The 17,629-nt window shown below is 35.1% G+C and overlaps 1 protein-coding gene across 1 annotated transcript in view; it reads left to right on the plus strand.

Annotated features, from left to right (window-relative positions):
- LOC149799267 (cadherin-99C-like) overlaps positions 1–17,629 on the plus strand; it is a 218,348-nt gene that overhangs the window by 156,370 nt on the left and 44,349 nt on the right. The window contains exons 3-4 of the mRNA XM_089958573.1: positions 10,206–10,296; positions 12,833–12,901. Coding sequence (XP_089814699.1) covers positions 10,227–10,296; positions 12,833–12,901 — 139 coding nt within the window. The 5' untranslated portion in view covers positions 10,206–10,226. The remainder of the gene's footprint in view (positions 1–10,205; positions 10,297–12,832; positions 12,902–17,629) is intronic.

Genomic DNA, 17,629 nt, shown 5'->3' on the forward strand with positions numbered 1-17,629 from the left:
ACTTTTACTTTACACCATGCTACTTTAAAAAAAAAATGAATTATCCCCATTGGGGTAGGTCCCCCCAACCCCCCACCCTACTTTGTCAACTTACCTGCCACATTTAAATCTAATGGAAGGCCCTGCTGTAAAGCCTGTTAGTAAAACTACCCAACAAGAGGATTTCATACATTTGCAACTCCTAGATGGATGGTAATGTTTTCATTTTTGTAATGTAGATTTGGACATTCTTGCCACCAGTATGAAATATGTGTTTCAGAAACACAAGCAGCTTTCATCAGATTTGCATATAGGTTTTATATGTTGTGAGTATGTTGTAGGAAGTTTTTTTAAATAACATCATATGAGATGATGCCAGTGGAAATGGCAGAAAAGTGTCTGTATTGTTCACCAACTACACCTTGTTCTTACAAAATGTGGCTGTTACACATTCCCATGATGATGTCACTGACAGCCATCAGTGAGGAATGCCCCAACAAGCATAATACAAATTGCTTCCATTGTAATTGTTACAATTCCATTCTGACCACTCCGGTGTCCTAGTGGTTAGAGCGTCCGCCTCAGAAGCGGGAGGTCATGGGTTCAAACCCCAGCCAAGTCATACCAAAGACTTACAAAAATGGTATTAACAGCTGCCTCGCTAGACGCTCAGCATTAAGAGGTTAGTGTTAGGACTGATCGGCCTGGTGTCAGGATAATGTGACTGGGTGCAACATCATACTACATGTTTGCAGCATGATGCCCCAGTGCTATACATCACTATAAACTGCCACACTGCAGACATCGTAGCAATATGACTGAAAAATTATTCAAGCTACGTTAAAAATCCAATCACACACACACAATTCCATTCTACGATCCAGAACCAACACTAATTCCGTACTACAGTTCTTGCATTTCAATCCAATTTTGCTTTTGAAATGTAGTGCCACTCAATTCATAATGAACCCATTCATTTCAAACACTCGCAAATACTTATTATTCCTGTCTACAACTGAAAAATATCTATATAAAAAAACGTGTAACTGTGTTTTATGCAAGGGCATGGAGATGCACAAAAACTTGCACCTGAAGCTTGAATAAAACCCCGACTGTGGATAAGACTTTACCCATCGATTACCCCAGCTTGGGGATAAATTCCGACCGTGGCGATTTATTATATATCCTATGACTGCTCCAGCTTGAGGGCAAAATCCAAGCACATCCCTAAAAAGATAACAAGTATAGCGGCTCTTTACCTTCTGTAAATGCCACTTGAGCTTCCTGATGCTGTTGTATCTGCCATTTGACAGAATCACGAATGTGGATATATTTCTTAATTGCCTCTAGTTGTTGAGCTAGTTTAGCTGTATGAAATTCCTTTGTGCAGACTCACTCATTATTAATATTACAACAGTGATTTAATTACACATCACCTGTCAGCACACCGATGATAAGTCAGTTATTTTATAACACACCAACAAGCTTGCCCCTTGCACCCCCCCCCCCTTTTTATTTTATTTGGGCACCTGTGGACATGAATCTGCAAGGCTCAAATTGTCATTTTTAATATAAGATCTCAACATTTTTAAGGCCTTAATTTTAAAGACATCCTTAAAACCCCCAAAAGGTTATCAACTGGATCACCAGCCTTCGTTTAGAGTAACAGCAAGTATATATATATATTTAGGTCTAAGGAAACACAATAAAAATGTTTGATTTAACAATGACATATTTGCCTCAGGTCTGTGATCCTGAAGTGAATATTAACTGTCCATTTATTTTCTTGGCTTTTCTTTACTAGGAAATTGATTATAGAGATTTCTGCAATGGTGAAGGCAATGTAAAAATTGGTTACTATAACATACTTTTTACGCCATGTTTGAAAAAATAAATCCAATGGAAAGGTTATAGTCTGAAAATCTTCATTAAATTAAGTTAATATAGGGGAAAAAACTTTAAGAGTTCATAAATATTTTTCAGTGCTGAATAAAGATATAACATAACACTTTCTGCTGTGATTTTAATAGTTTCTGAGAGCATGAAAAATTTCTAGAACTATAATGTATAAATGTTTTCAAAAGATTATATTAATATGAGGGAAAAGTCTGTTATGAAATAAACTGACAAGATCTTGTATGAATTCATGTTATCTTTAAATATGATATTTGTGTGAAAATATCTGGAAGAAAAAACAAGATGGTGCCACTCACACATACAATGTGGTTGCCACAGTAGCCATATTAAGAAACTTTTTATCGCTACTTCTGAATGGATAATTGTGTCAGCGTGTCAGCATGTGTACAAAATACTTATGTTGATGTCTAGCAGGTCCTGAATGAGAATTATGGTGCTGTACAGACATCCTATAAGGCCACCAATGTGGCCATCCTGAAAATCTTGGTATAACTACTTCTCCTGAATGAATCGTCATATCAGTGAAAGACTTCTTATGTCTAGTTGGACGTAAATGAAAATAGTGCCAATCTAACCTCCAATATGGCTGTTTTAATGGGCATCTGGAAAACCCCTTCCTTGCTACTTCTCCTAGATGGCTGGTCATTTTGACATTGTGCTTTCACTAGATGACCTATTTGATGTCTGGTTGGCCGTAAATGGAACTATGCATATGGTTTTGATGTCTAGTTGGTCCTAAATGTGGTTTTTGCTGCTCATAAACTTCTAATGGTATTATAGTTGGTTCCTTAATGAAACTGCTGTACAAAATTAAAAGGCCTTCTCACTTTCTGTCAAGTTGGATACAATTATCTTTACCAGCTAGGATTTCTTGATCCTCTTTTTTATACATCAACCCTTCGCATATGTAGTTAGCTAAAACAGTATTTTGAACAATTAATTGCCCTCTTGCAAATACAATCCCAATTGCATGCTTTTACCAGTGTGAGAGCTCCTTATATAAGTAGCTAAGTATTCAGTAACTGAATTTCCACATCCACATGCATCAACTCAGAATTAAAAGTTGCAAAACATATACAAATTTGAAAATCTTGAGACATGTGTCACTTTGCATGGTGGGTGTTATGATTTAAATGCAACAAGGAAATTGAATTAGGGTTAATTTCTTTAAGCTGTATTCAATCATGGGGCCCTGGATTATAGAATGGTCTAGGCATACACATCACTAATCAATTCTCTCTAGTCCAACCAATGTGTGTATATGAGAAAGCTTGCCAGTAGCGTTATGTGTGTTGATTTCTTCCAATAAATATGTTGGCTGCCATGTAAAGTCTATGATGTCCTGAAAAATTGTGTTAAGCTCCATACAAGCAAGCTAAACAATCAATGATATAATGGAACAGTAGACACCATTTTAGCTAAATATGCCAAGAATTGATTTAGAGACTTGGCTAGTGATGATGACTTAAAATTGGCAAGGGGTTAAAAAGATAAAAGAAATGACCTTTCATGGCACTGTAATATAACAAATGAGGAAAAACAAAAGTTTATTGCATTTGAACCTTTTGTTTTTTCACAGTTTCAATTTAAGTCATAAGGCCCCTTATTTTGCCTTACCAAACATATAGCAAGTTATTACCTCAAGCCCTAGCACTAATAATGCCTCACAAGTAAGCAGTCTTTTATGAAGTCTCAGGTCTGAGTATATGTCTAGCAATACTTATGTCCAGTTTGTTTATAAAATTCTTTCTCACATGGTACAGTTTTCAGAGAGACACGATAAATTCAACAAGTGTGGTAATGAAGGGACAGGCATTCTTTATTTATGCACACATCCCAATGGGACATTGCTATGTTTGAATCAACACTGAACTGAAGAATGGAGCATCAGCTGCATCAATTAAAATATTGTGGCCCACACAAAATACTGCAAGGACTATAATCAATTTATGAGTGCAATGGGCATGAATTACTGTAGCAGACTGGAGGAAGTAATCCGAATTTATTAATATCTTGAAGCTAAATATAGTAAAGTTTTCATCTATAATCTGTGGAATCATTTTTGCACACAGTTTGCAGGATTTGTCTTTGGGTCATCGTTTTTCTTTTTCTTCATCTTTCTAGCTTATGGTATCTTGATAAGTCTTATGGTGCCGTGCAACTGCACTTGATGATTACCACAGCCAGTGACATTGTATCAAATCTTCTGGGATCAGATGATTCAATGCAAATTCCACATAACCTATCACCATCCTCATGTTTGCCATCTGACTTACTAAGTTATTTTGCCTAAATAATAATAAAAACAATCTGGTCTGATGTATTGATAGCGTTCTGAATGACCATAATATATTCTCTGTATCTATCCTAGAAAATCCTGAGTGGATTGCTGTTTGGTTTTAATAAACCAAAGTAATCCAATGAAAGGCATTTTACAGACACAAGTGTCTGTTTCCTGTATGCAGTGATTAAATGATAGTATTATGTCTTTATTTTTTTAAAACTGATGATACATATGATCACCTTCAATGTGCAATATTAGTTATGTTAATTAACGAGTGTGCAATATTTGAATTTCAAAGATAAAAGTGTATGCCATGATCACTTTAGTAGGATGATTTGTCAAGTGAGGTTATCTTTTCTGTTTGAATAAATATTGTTAACTAAACTATTTTCGCAAGTTATGACATAAGAATGATTCAAAGAAAGAAAATTCATTAAATTGAACATATAAAATGTAATACTGCAACAGAGTCTAGATGAACTATTTCTTCAGAGACACAATCCAGACTCTGTGGCAGCAAAATTATCAAATAGGACACAACTAAGAGACAATCACATTTTCAGTCACAATGGTTTGACAATTATCAATGGCTTGAATTCATTGACTGTGAAGGCAAAGTGATTTGCAGTTACTGCAAAAAAAGTTCCCAAACTGTCACAGATTTTAAATTCTACCAGTGGACTTGTAAGTGTAACTGACAAATTCAGGATTTAATCAAGCAAGTCTCATGATAGTATTATACCTAATAAAGCAAAATGTAGCACAGTATATTCATGACACTTAGGCCAGCATGTACAAAATATTCCTCAAGTTACAGTTGCTAGCACTCCACTAAGAAATGTCATTTTATAATAAATAAAAATGTAATGGAAAAAAAAATCGATAAAGTGATTGCACTCTTTAACATAGCCTACTACCTAACTCAATAATGAAAATGATTTGGTTCATTATATCTTTGTGTTTTATGGAATAAATGCATACATCTGATTGAATTTTAGGCAAGAGACTGAACTTTTGGGTTAAGTTAAAATGTATGTGGAACAAATGCATTTTCTAAAACTACTTGTATCAGTGTGCATTGTGACTTTTCTTTAAGATAACTCTAAATGGTACTGGGTATATATCATTTTCTTCAACTGCACACTGTTGTCTTCCATTTGATTTGATGACTTACAGCTATACTGTCTACACAGTAGGCCTCAACGTCAGGAAAAATTCTGTATACTTCAGTTACAGCTGAAATAAGTTTTGCATTAGTACCTGAATCAGACAAAAAAGGTTGTGTTCTGGTGTGTGAATAGAAATGGCTAAAAGTAATATAGACAAAAGCCATAAGAGTACACAAGTTACATATGAAAACCACCAATTCACTTGCATGTGTGGCATACAAGTTCAAAGATTTGCTTCAAGTTTATTTGTGTACACAGATTGTTCAACTCATAAGATATTTTAAGAGCTATTTCTCTATTGTATGCATAATTCATTTACAAATGTGATTAGTGGGCCACACCGAAGGCCATACTATTAGTTCACTTGGCAATATGGTAACGTCAGCTGAAAAGCATAATCATCCATTAAAAGAGCATTATGATATGAACATTAGGTATTTAGGACATATAGATTTTTCTTTTCCAAATGGAGTCCAAGTAATTATTGCCCAATCCAGGTATAATTTTGTACACAAGTAAAGAACAAAATAAGATAAATCTTCATTTATTTGCAATTGACAATACACTTCTTAATGAATATACACTTTTGCATTTATTTTGTATCACTTGAATAAACAATATTTCTTTCAGTTCATTTTAAACTTTTATTTTATATCACTTGAGTAAACAATATCTCTTTCGTTTCATTTAACACTTAGAAACAGGTTCTTCCAGTTACAATAATCAACTCTGGAAACAATAAACAAACTGGAACTTTTGACCTAATTATATTACATTTACTAGGGTTAAAACAATAAATTCCTTAACATAATAAATTAACAGTTCCAGTTAATCAAACACAAAATCACCTTTTATACAGGGCGTGAACTGTTAATATTTACAGGATAAAGCTTATAGTTTCCAAATTGATTGAAGCTTACATGTTGCAGTTGCTGGCACATATCTATTTCCAGCATGGTTTGCATACATTCCACCTTTAATAATTTTGTTACTTCCCTACCCCACCCCATTCAGTAACAAGTATCAAAAATCAGGCTCATTCTAAGGCAAAGTCTGTAACTTGTGTACCACAGTCATCAGAGAGACAAAGATGCAAAACTTTATGATGCCTGTCAAAGGAAGAAAACAGTTTGTTGTTTACCCAAGTTTTGAACCAGTTAACTTGAATTCTCAGACCATCAATTGCTACAGCCCCACTAATTACAATTGTTAGGGAATAATGAGAACTCACCTTCAGTTATCTGTGTATATATATAATTTTAATAACCAAGAATACCGGATGTCTGGGAACATTATAGCATTCAATGGTAACGTCAGAACTGAGATGAGAGAATTAAACAAGCATAGTACATGACATAATATATCCATAAACTATTGACTGGGAAAAATACTACAGAACACCATTTCTGCTGGCAGTAAGATGTTGAACCTATATGTCATAAATATCAGGTTGGACATCTAGGACCAGTAATATTCATAATGGGCAGTACCCACCCCCCACCCCACCCCAAGTGAGAAGGGCCTGATTTGTAATCTAAGCCACCCAACCTATCACAGCCTTTATAGTACTTGAAACAAATATTGAGTAATAGTAAAACAAACTCTGAAAGTTATTAAAACCAATTTGTTATATTTCCATAACTCTGTATAGTTAACTGTGCAAGCAGACTTAAACATATCAGTGTATGACAGTTAAATTGAGCTATAGCATCGATTAACAGAAGCTACGAATTCATCAACAAGCAGTGAACAATCATCTTCACAATAAATGTCAAACATTAGCATCCATAAGCTGTCAAGACAAGTTGTTACACTGGATATATAATCATCCATTTATTTCAAACAAGCTGTGAAAAACGAACCTCACGTCCGCTATATGTACGCTGGCCATTGCAAAGGATGCCTTAATAGATTAATGTTTATCGTCGTGTCTTGACAACCATTTTGCGCGCGCACACCGGAAAGTCATGCTATATATTTGTTACTTGTGAACGTATTCGTGGGCAGTACGCTATATATTGTTCCTATGGCCGTATTCACGGGCAGAATGCTATATGTTTGTTCTTCGTGAACGTATTTTTGGGCAGTTACTTTGTCATCTTCAACCTAAAGGTCAAAACTGCCCATGAAATATATATATCTGCCCACGAACCGAAAACATGAATAGGACTATAACATAAGTGTATATACTTATTTTCAACATATACATAATTACTATGTAAGAAATACAACCTATGTATATGTATTTTGATTTGAAATGTAAACTATATCATGTCCTTCCCGTAAACCCACTTTCGGGATGACTGCCCACAACGCACCTAAAACGTGTATATATATATATATATATATATATATATATATATATCATCTGTTGCACTTTCCTTTCATGCTAGAATTATTTGCTTTATTCGGAGAAATATTTATATAAAATTCTATTCAATTCAAATTTTGGTTTTCTAAATTCATGGTAACGACGATTAGAGAAAGTATCACGCATTTATTTTACATTGATCATGCTTTACTCTATTATATATGAAATAGTTAATATTCATCGTTGGCTCCATGTTCGAAAATCGTAAACGTTTAAGTCATTCTTCATTTCTTTGTGGTGTCTACAGGTGTATAAGAGGAGTGAAAATATGAATAAGTGCACAACTTCTGTGATCGTCAAATAAGTAATGTTGCAGACGTGGGCGTAAATTCATAGTATTATATTTAAAAAAGAAGTCATAATAATTGGACTTCTGCACATGTGAATACGTTTATCCTCTAAATGTTTTTAATCTATCTTCAGAATGCTTGCAATCTTAAAAGTGAGGTATGCTATTAAAACATTCATGCCTTGAGGAAAGTATTTTATGACCATAATTATATATGAGATATATATCTTACATTACCTATATCATTAGCCTTGATCTTGTGACGGTTGGCGACATTTGATTTACGCTGCTGCTGTTCTCCAGACGTTTTGTGTTGCATTGTTTTTTCAAATAAATTCTCGTCTTAAATCCCACCACTTGACAATGACAGATTATAAGTTTCAATCATAGACTTGTTATCAATGCAGCGTTAGTTATAGCATCAACATCATCATTACCATCGTCATCATCATCATCATCATCATCATCATCATCATCTCTTGAGACTATCTTGACACTTACAATGATTTGAAGTAGGTATTGCGGTAGTTATAACTGACATAATAAATAAGAACTGTCGCTTCTTGTCCTCTTCTTATACCCCTTTTTTACTCCATTCCCTCCTCTCTTCCTGATACATTTACTATTGATATAATAATTTTTTAAATACTTCAAAAATGAATCGGTTCTTGATTTTTATTTTTGTTGATCGCCACATTCCACAAGTTCACTCGATATATAAATATACTCGCCTGTCCATCAGCTATTTTTATTAGTTATCCGACTGGTACAAAATTGTACGTATTATCATGAAATGAAATGAACTATTGTATATCTTATCAAGTGTTCCAGTCTCAATTTTCCCTTATGTGTATTATTCAGAAGATGTCGATCAAACTTATTAACGTGAAGTTAAATTCGATGATACTGTACCGCCTTAGTTTGCGATATAAGATGAAATAAAAAGAAACATTTTGAGCGGACTAAGAAAAATATACAATAGTATTTCGATCTGAATTTGAGAAAATATGTTGCTGAACACATTCCAGCCATCTCCCCCCACCCCATTTTATTATTGAGATGGTACTTAGTATCTCATTGTTAAGTTATGTAGAGACCGACCACCCATTGTCGACCGACTGTGGGATTGTTCCCACGAAATGACTTTTGAATACATTTATCTCGCTGGACTCCTTTTATATTTTATTTTCCGACTACAACACTGAACGCTTCGTTGTCCACAAGTTTTTAAATCTCTTCACATCCAATGACGAAAGAGAATTCCATTCCAAGCTTATGGGTTGTACAGTCTCAAATAGGACTTTTCTACCATATAATTAAAATCATTCGATACCCCTTTGTATAATATACCACTTGTAGCAACACTATTCCGCTAAATCTTTAAATATCTTTCTCTTTAGTATATGTGTGTGTGCGAACGTGTGAATTATATATATATATATATATATATATATATATATATATATATATATATATATATATATATATATATATATATATATATATAATTGTGTGTGATTGCTTCCAATATCAAATTATTACCAAATAAATCAATGAGCAAGTTCATTCTACGGTGTTATCTAAAAATATTTAGTCGCTTTATGAAATGGGTTAGAAATGTTTGGGATATTTTAAGTGTTACCTGCTGTAAATTTGTATTTCTCTGCAGGAAGTATGAGTTTATCAATGTATTCCAAGCGTATCTTAATTGAATACTGGTTTTAAAACAATTTAATTTCCTTTATAAAAGTATATCAGATTGTGGATATGATAGATATGTAATAATCTTAAGGTTTGATTCTTCGTAAAATATATAATTTGTGATCGCATATTAATTAATTCGATCGGTGGCTTATAAACTCCGTGGCGTATACAAGATCCAATAGCTTGTTCCTTGAGATCCGTATGTATTGACTGCATTTGTTGTTAAAAACCGGAGTGTCGCGATCTGAGAAATAAATATTTCGATAAGGTCAAATAGAATCAGAGGAGAGTCAAACAGTTGGATGATATTTAAGTTCCGTTACCTGTATTATGCAGCACTTTTAAACTATCGTGTTACGTCATTTTCGTTCATACTTAAAAATATGTGTTATGTGTGTTCCCTGTAAAAAGAACTGGTATTTTAATAAAGTAAACCTGTAATTCAAATGAAAAAAGTCAGTATTAAGAATGTTTTCTATTTTTGTTTTTCAGATATCCCCATAAAGCTGTGGAATGAACAATCTTCTGCATGCATGCACTTTATTATATGTTCTTCTATCCGGGTGCAAATTAGGAAAATCAGGTACAGCAACTATATATATATATATATATATATATATATATATATATATATATATATATATATATATATATATATATATATATCAATTTTGTGTCTACATACCAAGTATTTATTCACATGTGAAACTTCTTGGTCTCTGAATTCTGTTCTAAATAATTATAAAATCTTGTAATAATGGGTTATCGCAAGATCAGTTAGTGGGTTTGAAGAAGCCATTTTTGTCTATATTTATTTCTGCATTTACTTATTTTAGTGTAATTATTTTTAAACAGTTTCCTTTCGTTTGACTAAACATGATTGTCCGAGACACTTGCGCATCTTGTTAATGTTGAGTGAAAAGGGATTTTGTAGCATCGTTTTTGTATATATTTAGCTATCATTAAAAAAAAACCTTCAAGGCGCGGATGAATATTGAAACGCTTTTCAAAGATAACCCATAAAGTTCTGGACTTTCTTATACTAAAACACCTTTACATTTGGATTCGAAAAGGAAATTGTTTTGCTACCTACTATCAGCATATCCAGTCTGATTGAAATCAAATCTCCACAGTTATACATAAAGATGTGAGAGCGAACCGCTTACGGGTCATGTTCTGGTAACCTTTTTGTTGTTACCATAATCACTTGTTTCTTTTAAACCAATCAGATGATGTCTTATATTTTCGCGTTTTGAGACTGAGCAGTGTGGATGACAAGCATGGATGTGTACCGAACAATTTGATTCACATTTAGATTTTTGATAGCTGCATTCCTACTGGCTAATTCAAAGGTCACCTGAATATGACCCTGAAACGTTCGTCGTCCGCTCTTCGCATAGGACAGCGGAGATCTGATTTTAATCAGACTGCATCATCTCACAGATAAGAATAAACCTCCTACTCCATATTTCCATCCTTTTATGCACGAGTGCTTATTCAAATTTGGCCGTTTAACTATCGTAAGACTCACGTTCCTAATTCATCTTCCGTAATAAACTTATGCAAACACCATGATGATGAAAAAATAATTTAGTAAGTTAAAACTTCTGAATGATCATGATCAAACCATTAATCAGTATAGACATATCCTTGTGTAGAGAAAATCGTATAAGCCGCAGCATTTTCTGGATCTACATGTGTTTGAAACAGCGTCCGAACCAATCAGTCATGTGTTTGAAATAGCGTCCGAACGTTTTCAATTCCGAACCAGTGAGTCACGTGCGCATTTCAGTAATGATTATTCCGAACTCATGCATGTAAAAGGATTGAAATTTCATCAATAAAACGTAGTCTCAGTTTTGTTTCTGTTACGACTAGAGTAAGCTGTCAAAAGATTAATTTTGTTAAACTCCTATTCGTACTTTCGTAAAAACAAATTCTGGCCCGCTAAACCCATATTTATACTCTATTTTATCTACGCACGTTTTCTAGAATGGTTACCATTCTTCCATATCATAAGTGAAGTGAGTTCTTCGGATAACACATTTTTGCTTATTGTTTAATATATATAAAACTCTTGTATGATATTTGTCACAAGTACTGTGCAGTAGAAGATACTTACTAAAACAATAGTTGGATTATATTTTCATCCAGTCGGGATGCAGAATGCTGATACAAAGTGGCGATTGCGCGCGCGCGCGTGTGTGCGTGTGTGTGTGTAATCTTGTTCATGATTTACTGATTTGTATTTCTGTGTTTACAAGAAGTATGCGTTTACAGAAGCCGCAAATGATGCTAATTTAATTTACAAAAGGATATTTAACATTGCATATCATTTCCTATTATCATATGCAAATGCATATCAATCACATTTCCTAAAACTTGTTTGTGTCACAATATATATATATATATATATATATATATATATATATATATATATATATATATATATATATATATATATCATATTTAGCTGCCATATTTAAATCATCTCAATTGTTCCTTTCATTAGCGGTATAAGTACGTTTTTTTACTTATTCAAAACTGTCTCAACCTCAGACAATGCCATTGTTTAATACTTTCCGAACCGAATAGTTCGACATGCATTTATTTGAAACTCAATGTAAACGTTTAGATTTCTTTCTCTTTTTTGCACTCATAATCAAGCTAAAGTTTCATATATAAAGTCTACGTTTTGACATCAGTTGTGACCATATTCATGGAATGTTTCAGCCATAAAAATGGGATGTACGACTCACCATTTCATTTTTGTTCTATCGTTACCTTAATACAGATTGGCATTACAGATATTTAAAAACCAGCCCAGTATTATGTCTGTACCTATGCAAAAATTCACATATATAAATAATATAGCGTGGTTTCCGTATCAGACTCTTCATTCGGTATTTGAATTCTTTCACTGCGCTGAGAAAGTTTTAGAAAACATGGGACTGGGTTAGTCTGGATAAACAGTTGCCCGAATACAATATTTGATCTTAGACATGTTGGCAATGCATTGCACAACTCATCGCAATATTTATGAAAACCATCCGAAACAAGTTATTCTTTCATTAACAAATTACATTGAACGAGAAGTAACTATTCATTTATTTTATTAGATCTCTGCTCTCTCACCAACGGATTATACCAAAAGTTCATCACAAATGTGCTTGAGAATACCAGTGTTGGTAAGTAATTTTTTGAAAGCTGTACAAATAAATAGTGTAGTTTAATAACAAAAAGGTTGGTAAGTTAGCTTTTAAAAGCAAAACAAAGAATAAGTGTACTTTGCTGAGAGAATACAAGGTTTGGTAAGTAGTACACTTTAATTAAAAAATTAAGTGTTTGCGAAAGCAGTACGAATAATTAATGTACCTTAATGAGACAATTCAAGGCTGATAAGCTGATATTTATTAGTGGGAAAAAAATCATTTGAAGAGTCCAATCTACGCTTGTACCTAACAATGTATGTCTAATATTGCGACGTCATTTTCCAGAGTAGGTGTATACATGCAAACATGTATTCACATAGTGTTGCTGCATGTCAGACTGGATGTTATTCTTGATGTTCAAGATGGCCGCTTTAGCTTAACCGGCTTGAAGTAGTTATTCCGCTTTTGTGTGTGCCGTTTTCATGATATATGTGCTTGTTGCCTGTCTTCGTCTACGTTATTGTGTTCATCATGTACTGGCTGTTCAGTTCGTATGTGTTTCTTCATCTCCTTGTTTTGGAAACGAGAAGAATTATACTTTTTCTCAGCTGTCTTGCTCCACTGCTACAACTTCCTTTGTTGCTGAACAAACCGCCGTCACGTGATACTCGCCAGTCAACCCGTTTATGCTATGATGGACCCTCGTTAATTGTTTTAAATCACCATTCCTTGGCTCTCCACACTTCATTGTGCTCTGGACTAAACGAACTGGGACTACGTTCATCATTACTTAAATGTAAAAAGAAACGTTGTTTTAAAGTGGCCGGCGTAGAACAGAAAGAAAAATTCAAGTTATCTCCCTTATGCCCTTTCCGGCTCAACAATTTAAAAATTCGACCGTTAATTTAGATAACTAGGTTCAAATCCTTAATTAAATCGTCAACCTTTGTGCCAACTGTTCAAGAGATACATCTGCGTATTGCATTATTCAGTGCCAAATCAGTGGGACCACCGGAAACGCACATAAGTAGTAAAGTGGGCCACCATAGCCTCAATGGGAATTAGCATTACAGACCCCCCCCCTGGGCCACTATAGCCTCAATGGAAATTTAACATGGAGAAAAATCGTGGGCCACTATAGCCTCAAGGGGAATTTAACATGGGAAATAGTCTTGGGCTACTCTAGCCTCAAGTGGAATTGAACATGGGAAAAAGTCTTGGGCCACTATAGCCTCAAGGGGAATTGAACATGGGATTTTTTTTTTTTTTTTTTTAATTTTTTTTTAAAAAAGGGGTAGGCGATGGAAAGTCATTCTCTTTTCGAGAAATATGGGTGGCCCTGAAAAGGGCCTTTGGTTTTTCTTCTTCTGCTTCTAATTTCTTCTTTTTCTCCACCAACTTCTTATTTTTTCTCCTACACTCTTTCTCTTCTTTTTTTTTTCTCCTCCTCTTCTTTCTTCTTCTCTTCCTCCTCTTCTTTCTTCCTCTTCTCATTTTATTCTTCTTTTTCAATTTTTTCATTCCATTTTCGTATCCTTATCCTTTCCTCTTCATCCTCCTTCTCCTCCTTTATCTCTTTCATGACACCACTTATTACGTCCTTTACTTTTCTTAAATTGTTGATCTCCATCTTTACACGATGGGGACTATAGGAATAATGGTCTTCATTGAGTCTCACTAACATCTGCTCCATCATTCCTAAATTGTCTAAAACGTCTTGTAATTTTTGCATTTTGTCAAGGTGGTTCGAAGCCATCTTCTTTGTAGAATGGTTTGAACGACGAATACTGTGGGTTCTTATACGAAAAGCGCGGACGTGAAGGAAAACATCCCCCTAAAACATAAAATTGATCTTACCTAGATCATGACCAAACAACGCGCGGACGTGAAGGAAAACATCCCCACTTTTCTCATTTCATATAATAAAACCCAAACTATACTCTCCACATACGCTAAGAAACAATAAAGAAACCCATAATCTACTATTCACACAAACTTACGTGAGCAGTTACAACACAAACACAAACACACAAACACATACACTCGCACTATGAAAAAAAGAGTTAGTGTTTATATTCACACTACTCTACCTACACACACATTGGCAAATGTATAGTTATTTTTTTGTAGAGTATTGGGTAGCCCTGAAAAGGGCTGTTGGTTTTTTTTGAACTCCAGATGCACCTATCTAATGATGGCACCTTCCTGGCCTGGCGCCACACACGCATCTTCTTCCCCAGTCTCCTTTCACCTTTCTTCTTGGGAGTGCAGAGGCGGGATGATTGGCTTCAGCACCCCAATCCTCTGTCTCTGGTATCTTGTAAGTCATCCTCTCTCCTATTTTCTTTTCCTCCTCTTCCCTCTCTCTTCTCTCCTCCTCTTCCTTCTTTATTCTTGCCTCTTCTACTATGGCTTCCGCGGATAGTTCATTTACTATGCGCCTGGCATATTCCAGGTGCATCTGGAGTTCTAGCAGTTTCACAATTCTGGTGTTCATTCTTCTGGTGGTGTTGATCAATCAACAAGGGTAGCTAGACTGCCGAGCGAGTTTCAATTTATAGTGAAAGCGCGGACGTGAAGGAAAACATCCCCCTTAAAACATAAAATTGATCTTACCTAGATCATGACCAAAAAAAAACAACGCGCGGACCTAAAAGAAACACTCACTCACTTTTTATGCTACCCATTCCTATTCTAAATTTTTTTTTTATTAACCACTTCAATAGACTATCCACATACGCAAAGCAATCCAATCTAACCCCAAATCTACACCTCAAACACCAAAAAAAAGACATCATTTTAATCTACTATCCATACCAACCTACGTGAGCACTTACAAACACACAATCTTATACACACACACATACCCTCACATTTTTAAAAAAAAAGAGTTAGTGTTTATATTCACACTACTCTACCTACACACATTGGCAAATGGATAGTTATTTCTTTTCTAGAGTATTGGGGTAGCCCTGAAAAGGGCTTTTTTTTTGGTTTTTTTGTTTGCTATGGCAATCTTTTTTTAGTTTCTAAGAATGCGATGTCCTCTGAGGATAGACTTTCTGGCGATAGGTCTGCTTCTTCGGAAAGAGAAGAAGAACTCTTTGGTGTCGATACGACAATCGACAAAGCCTCTGTCAGGTTCAGGTTGCTGCTGCTGCTGCTGTTGCTGTTGTTGTTGTTGCTGTTGCTGCTGCTGTCTCTGAAGTCTGTACTTCTCTGTCCATTCTTCTTTCTCCCTGTTCACTTCTTCTCTGAAGAGCTCTTCTATCAGGTCTTCAGTAACTTTTAACATTCTCACATTTTCTATTTCTTCTGGCTTCGGTATCAGGCTATGTCTGACCCTATGCAAATTCACGTAGGCTTCGTTGAGCTTAGCTAGTTTGGAGCACATCTTCGTAGGAGGATGAGTCGACAATGGATGGTTAGACTGGAAACAACCCCCGGTTCTTAAAGTCAAAGCGCGGACGTGAAGGAAAACATCCCCCACACGGTTTTCGAGCCGCAACGTTTAATGAGTGTCATGAGAGGGATAGTAAGAAATTAAAGAGCATCAATCAAACAGTCTTATAGCCAAATAAAAGACAAAGGCATTTTTTTTTCAAAACACAACATTTTTTATTCAAAAATCACTTAACACTAACCAACAACAACTCTAACATATTTTTTAAACAATAATCCAACACTATAACATCAAACATTTTTTAAACAAATGACAATCATTTTTTTCAATTTACAGTCTACTTTAAAAAGGGCTGACAACGTTGTGAATGAAATTGTGATTTCCACTGTTGGAAATCATTAGGCCATTGATGGACACTACGTTTCCTAGCTTGAGACAAAAGATAAGCATAATGGTCACAAAACCATCGATCTTTTTTCACATCGTTTCTTGAAGAATGACGAGGATCAAAATGAGTCACTAAATGTTCTAAGGAATAGCCCAGGCTGCGATGATGCAGAAAATACACACAATATTGTCCACACACCAAGGAATCTGTGCCTTCTAATTTCACATTATTGAATCGGGTGGTTTGAGCATTTCTTCTCATAAAGTCGATGATATCGTCTTCCAAAGGGGGCAATCCGTACGAATCAAATTATTCCACACATCCTTCTTGAGGAAAGTAAACGGCTACCCAGTGGGTTCCTGGGAGATGACTGTCGTCCGTGTTGATCACGTAAGCTAGATGGTCTTGAGGTTTGCGATGAGGGAGTTCATCTTTAGCACAGACGACAGGATTCCAAGAAGCCGTATACGAACTGTGGTTCAAAAGGTAATTAAGTTCCCAGGTATCCATGTTTTGTGTGTTGTTTTTTTCTTCTTCACAGGTAATAATAAGTCGTCAATTCGATCCTGACTTTTTGCTTGAAAATGTCTGACAAATAACCGTTTCTTCGTTTCGTCTCCTCACTTTGATTCAGGAGAGCTTCGATACGATGGATCTCTTGAGTGGTTAATGGTGGACAAGAATGTTCACGCAAGTCTTTATACCACTGGTGCAACACGTCTTCGTCCGAGATGAGACTCCAAGCATCGTCCAGATACTCGTCCAATTTTTCTTCTTGACTCAGCATCAGGCATTTATCGTGTTGAATTTGACTGGGATGATCGTTTTGACATCCATAGCAATTTTTCTTGATCAATTCCGTCATTTTTTCGACCAAATGTTTGGCAAAACAGGAGACTAAATGGGCTTCTTGTTCTGGCCATCTTGATTTCATCATGATAACTTCTTCTTTTTCCATGGTCTCCTCACATTT

This window comes from Sinohyriopsis cumingii, chromosome 5 (assembly GCF_028554795.1).
Source record: "Sinohyriopsis cumingii isolate HCF-2022 chromosome 5, ASM2855479v2, whole genome shotgun sequence".
Lineage (NCBI taxonomy): Eukaryota > Metazoa > Mollusca > Bivalvia > Unionida > Unionidae > Sinohyriopsis > Sinohyriopsis cumingii.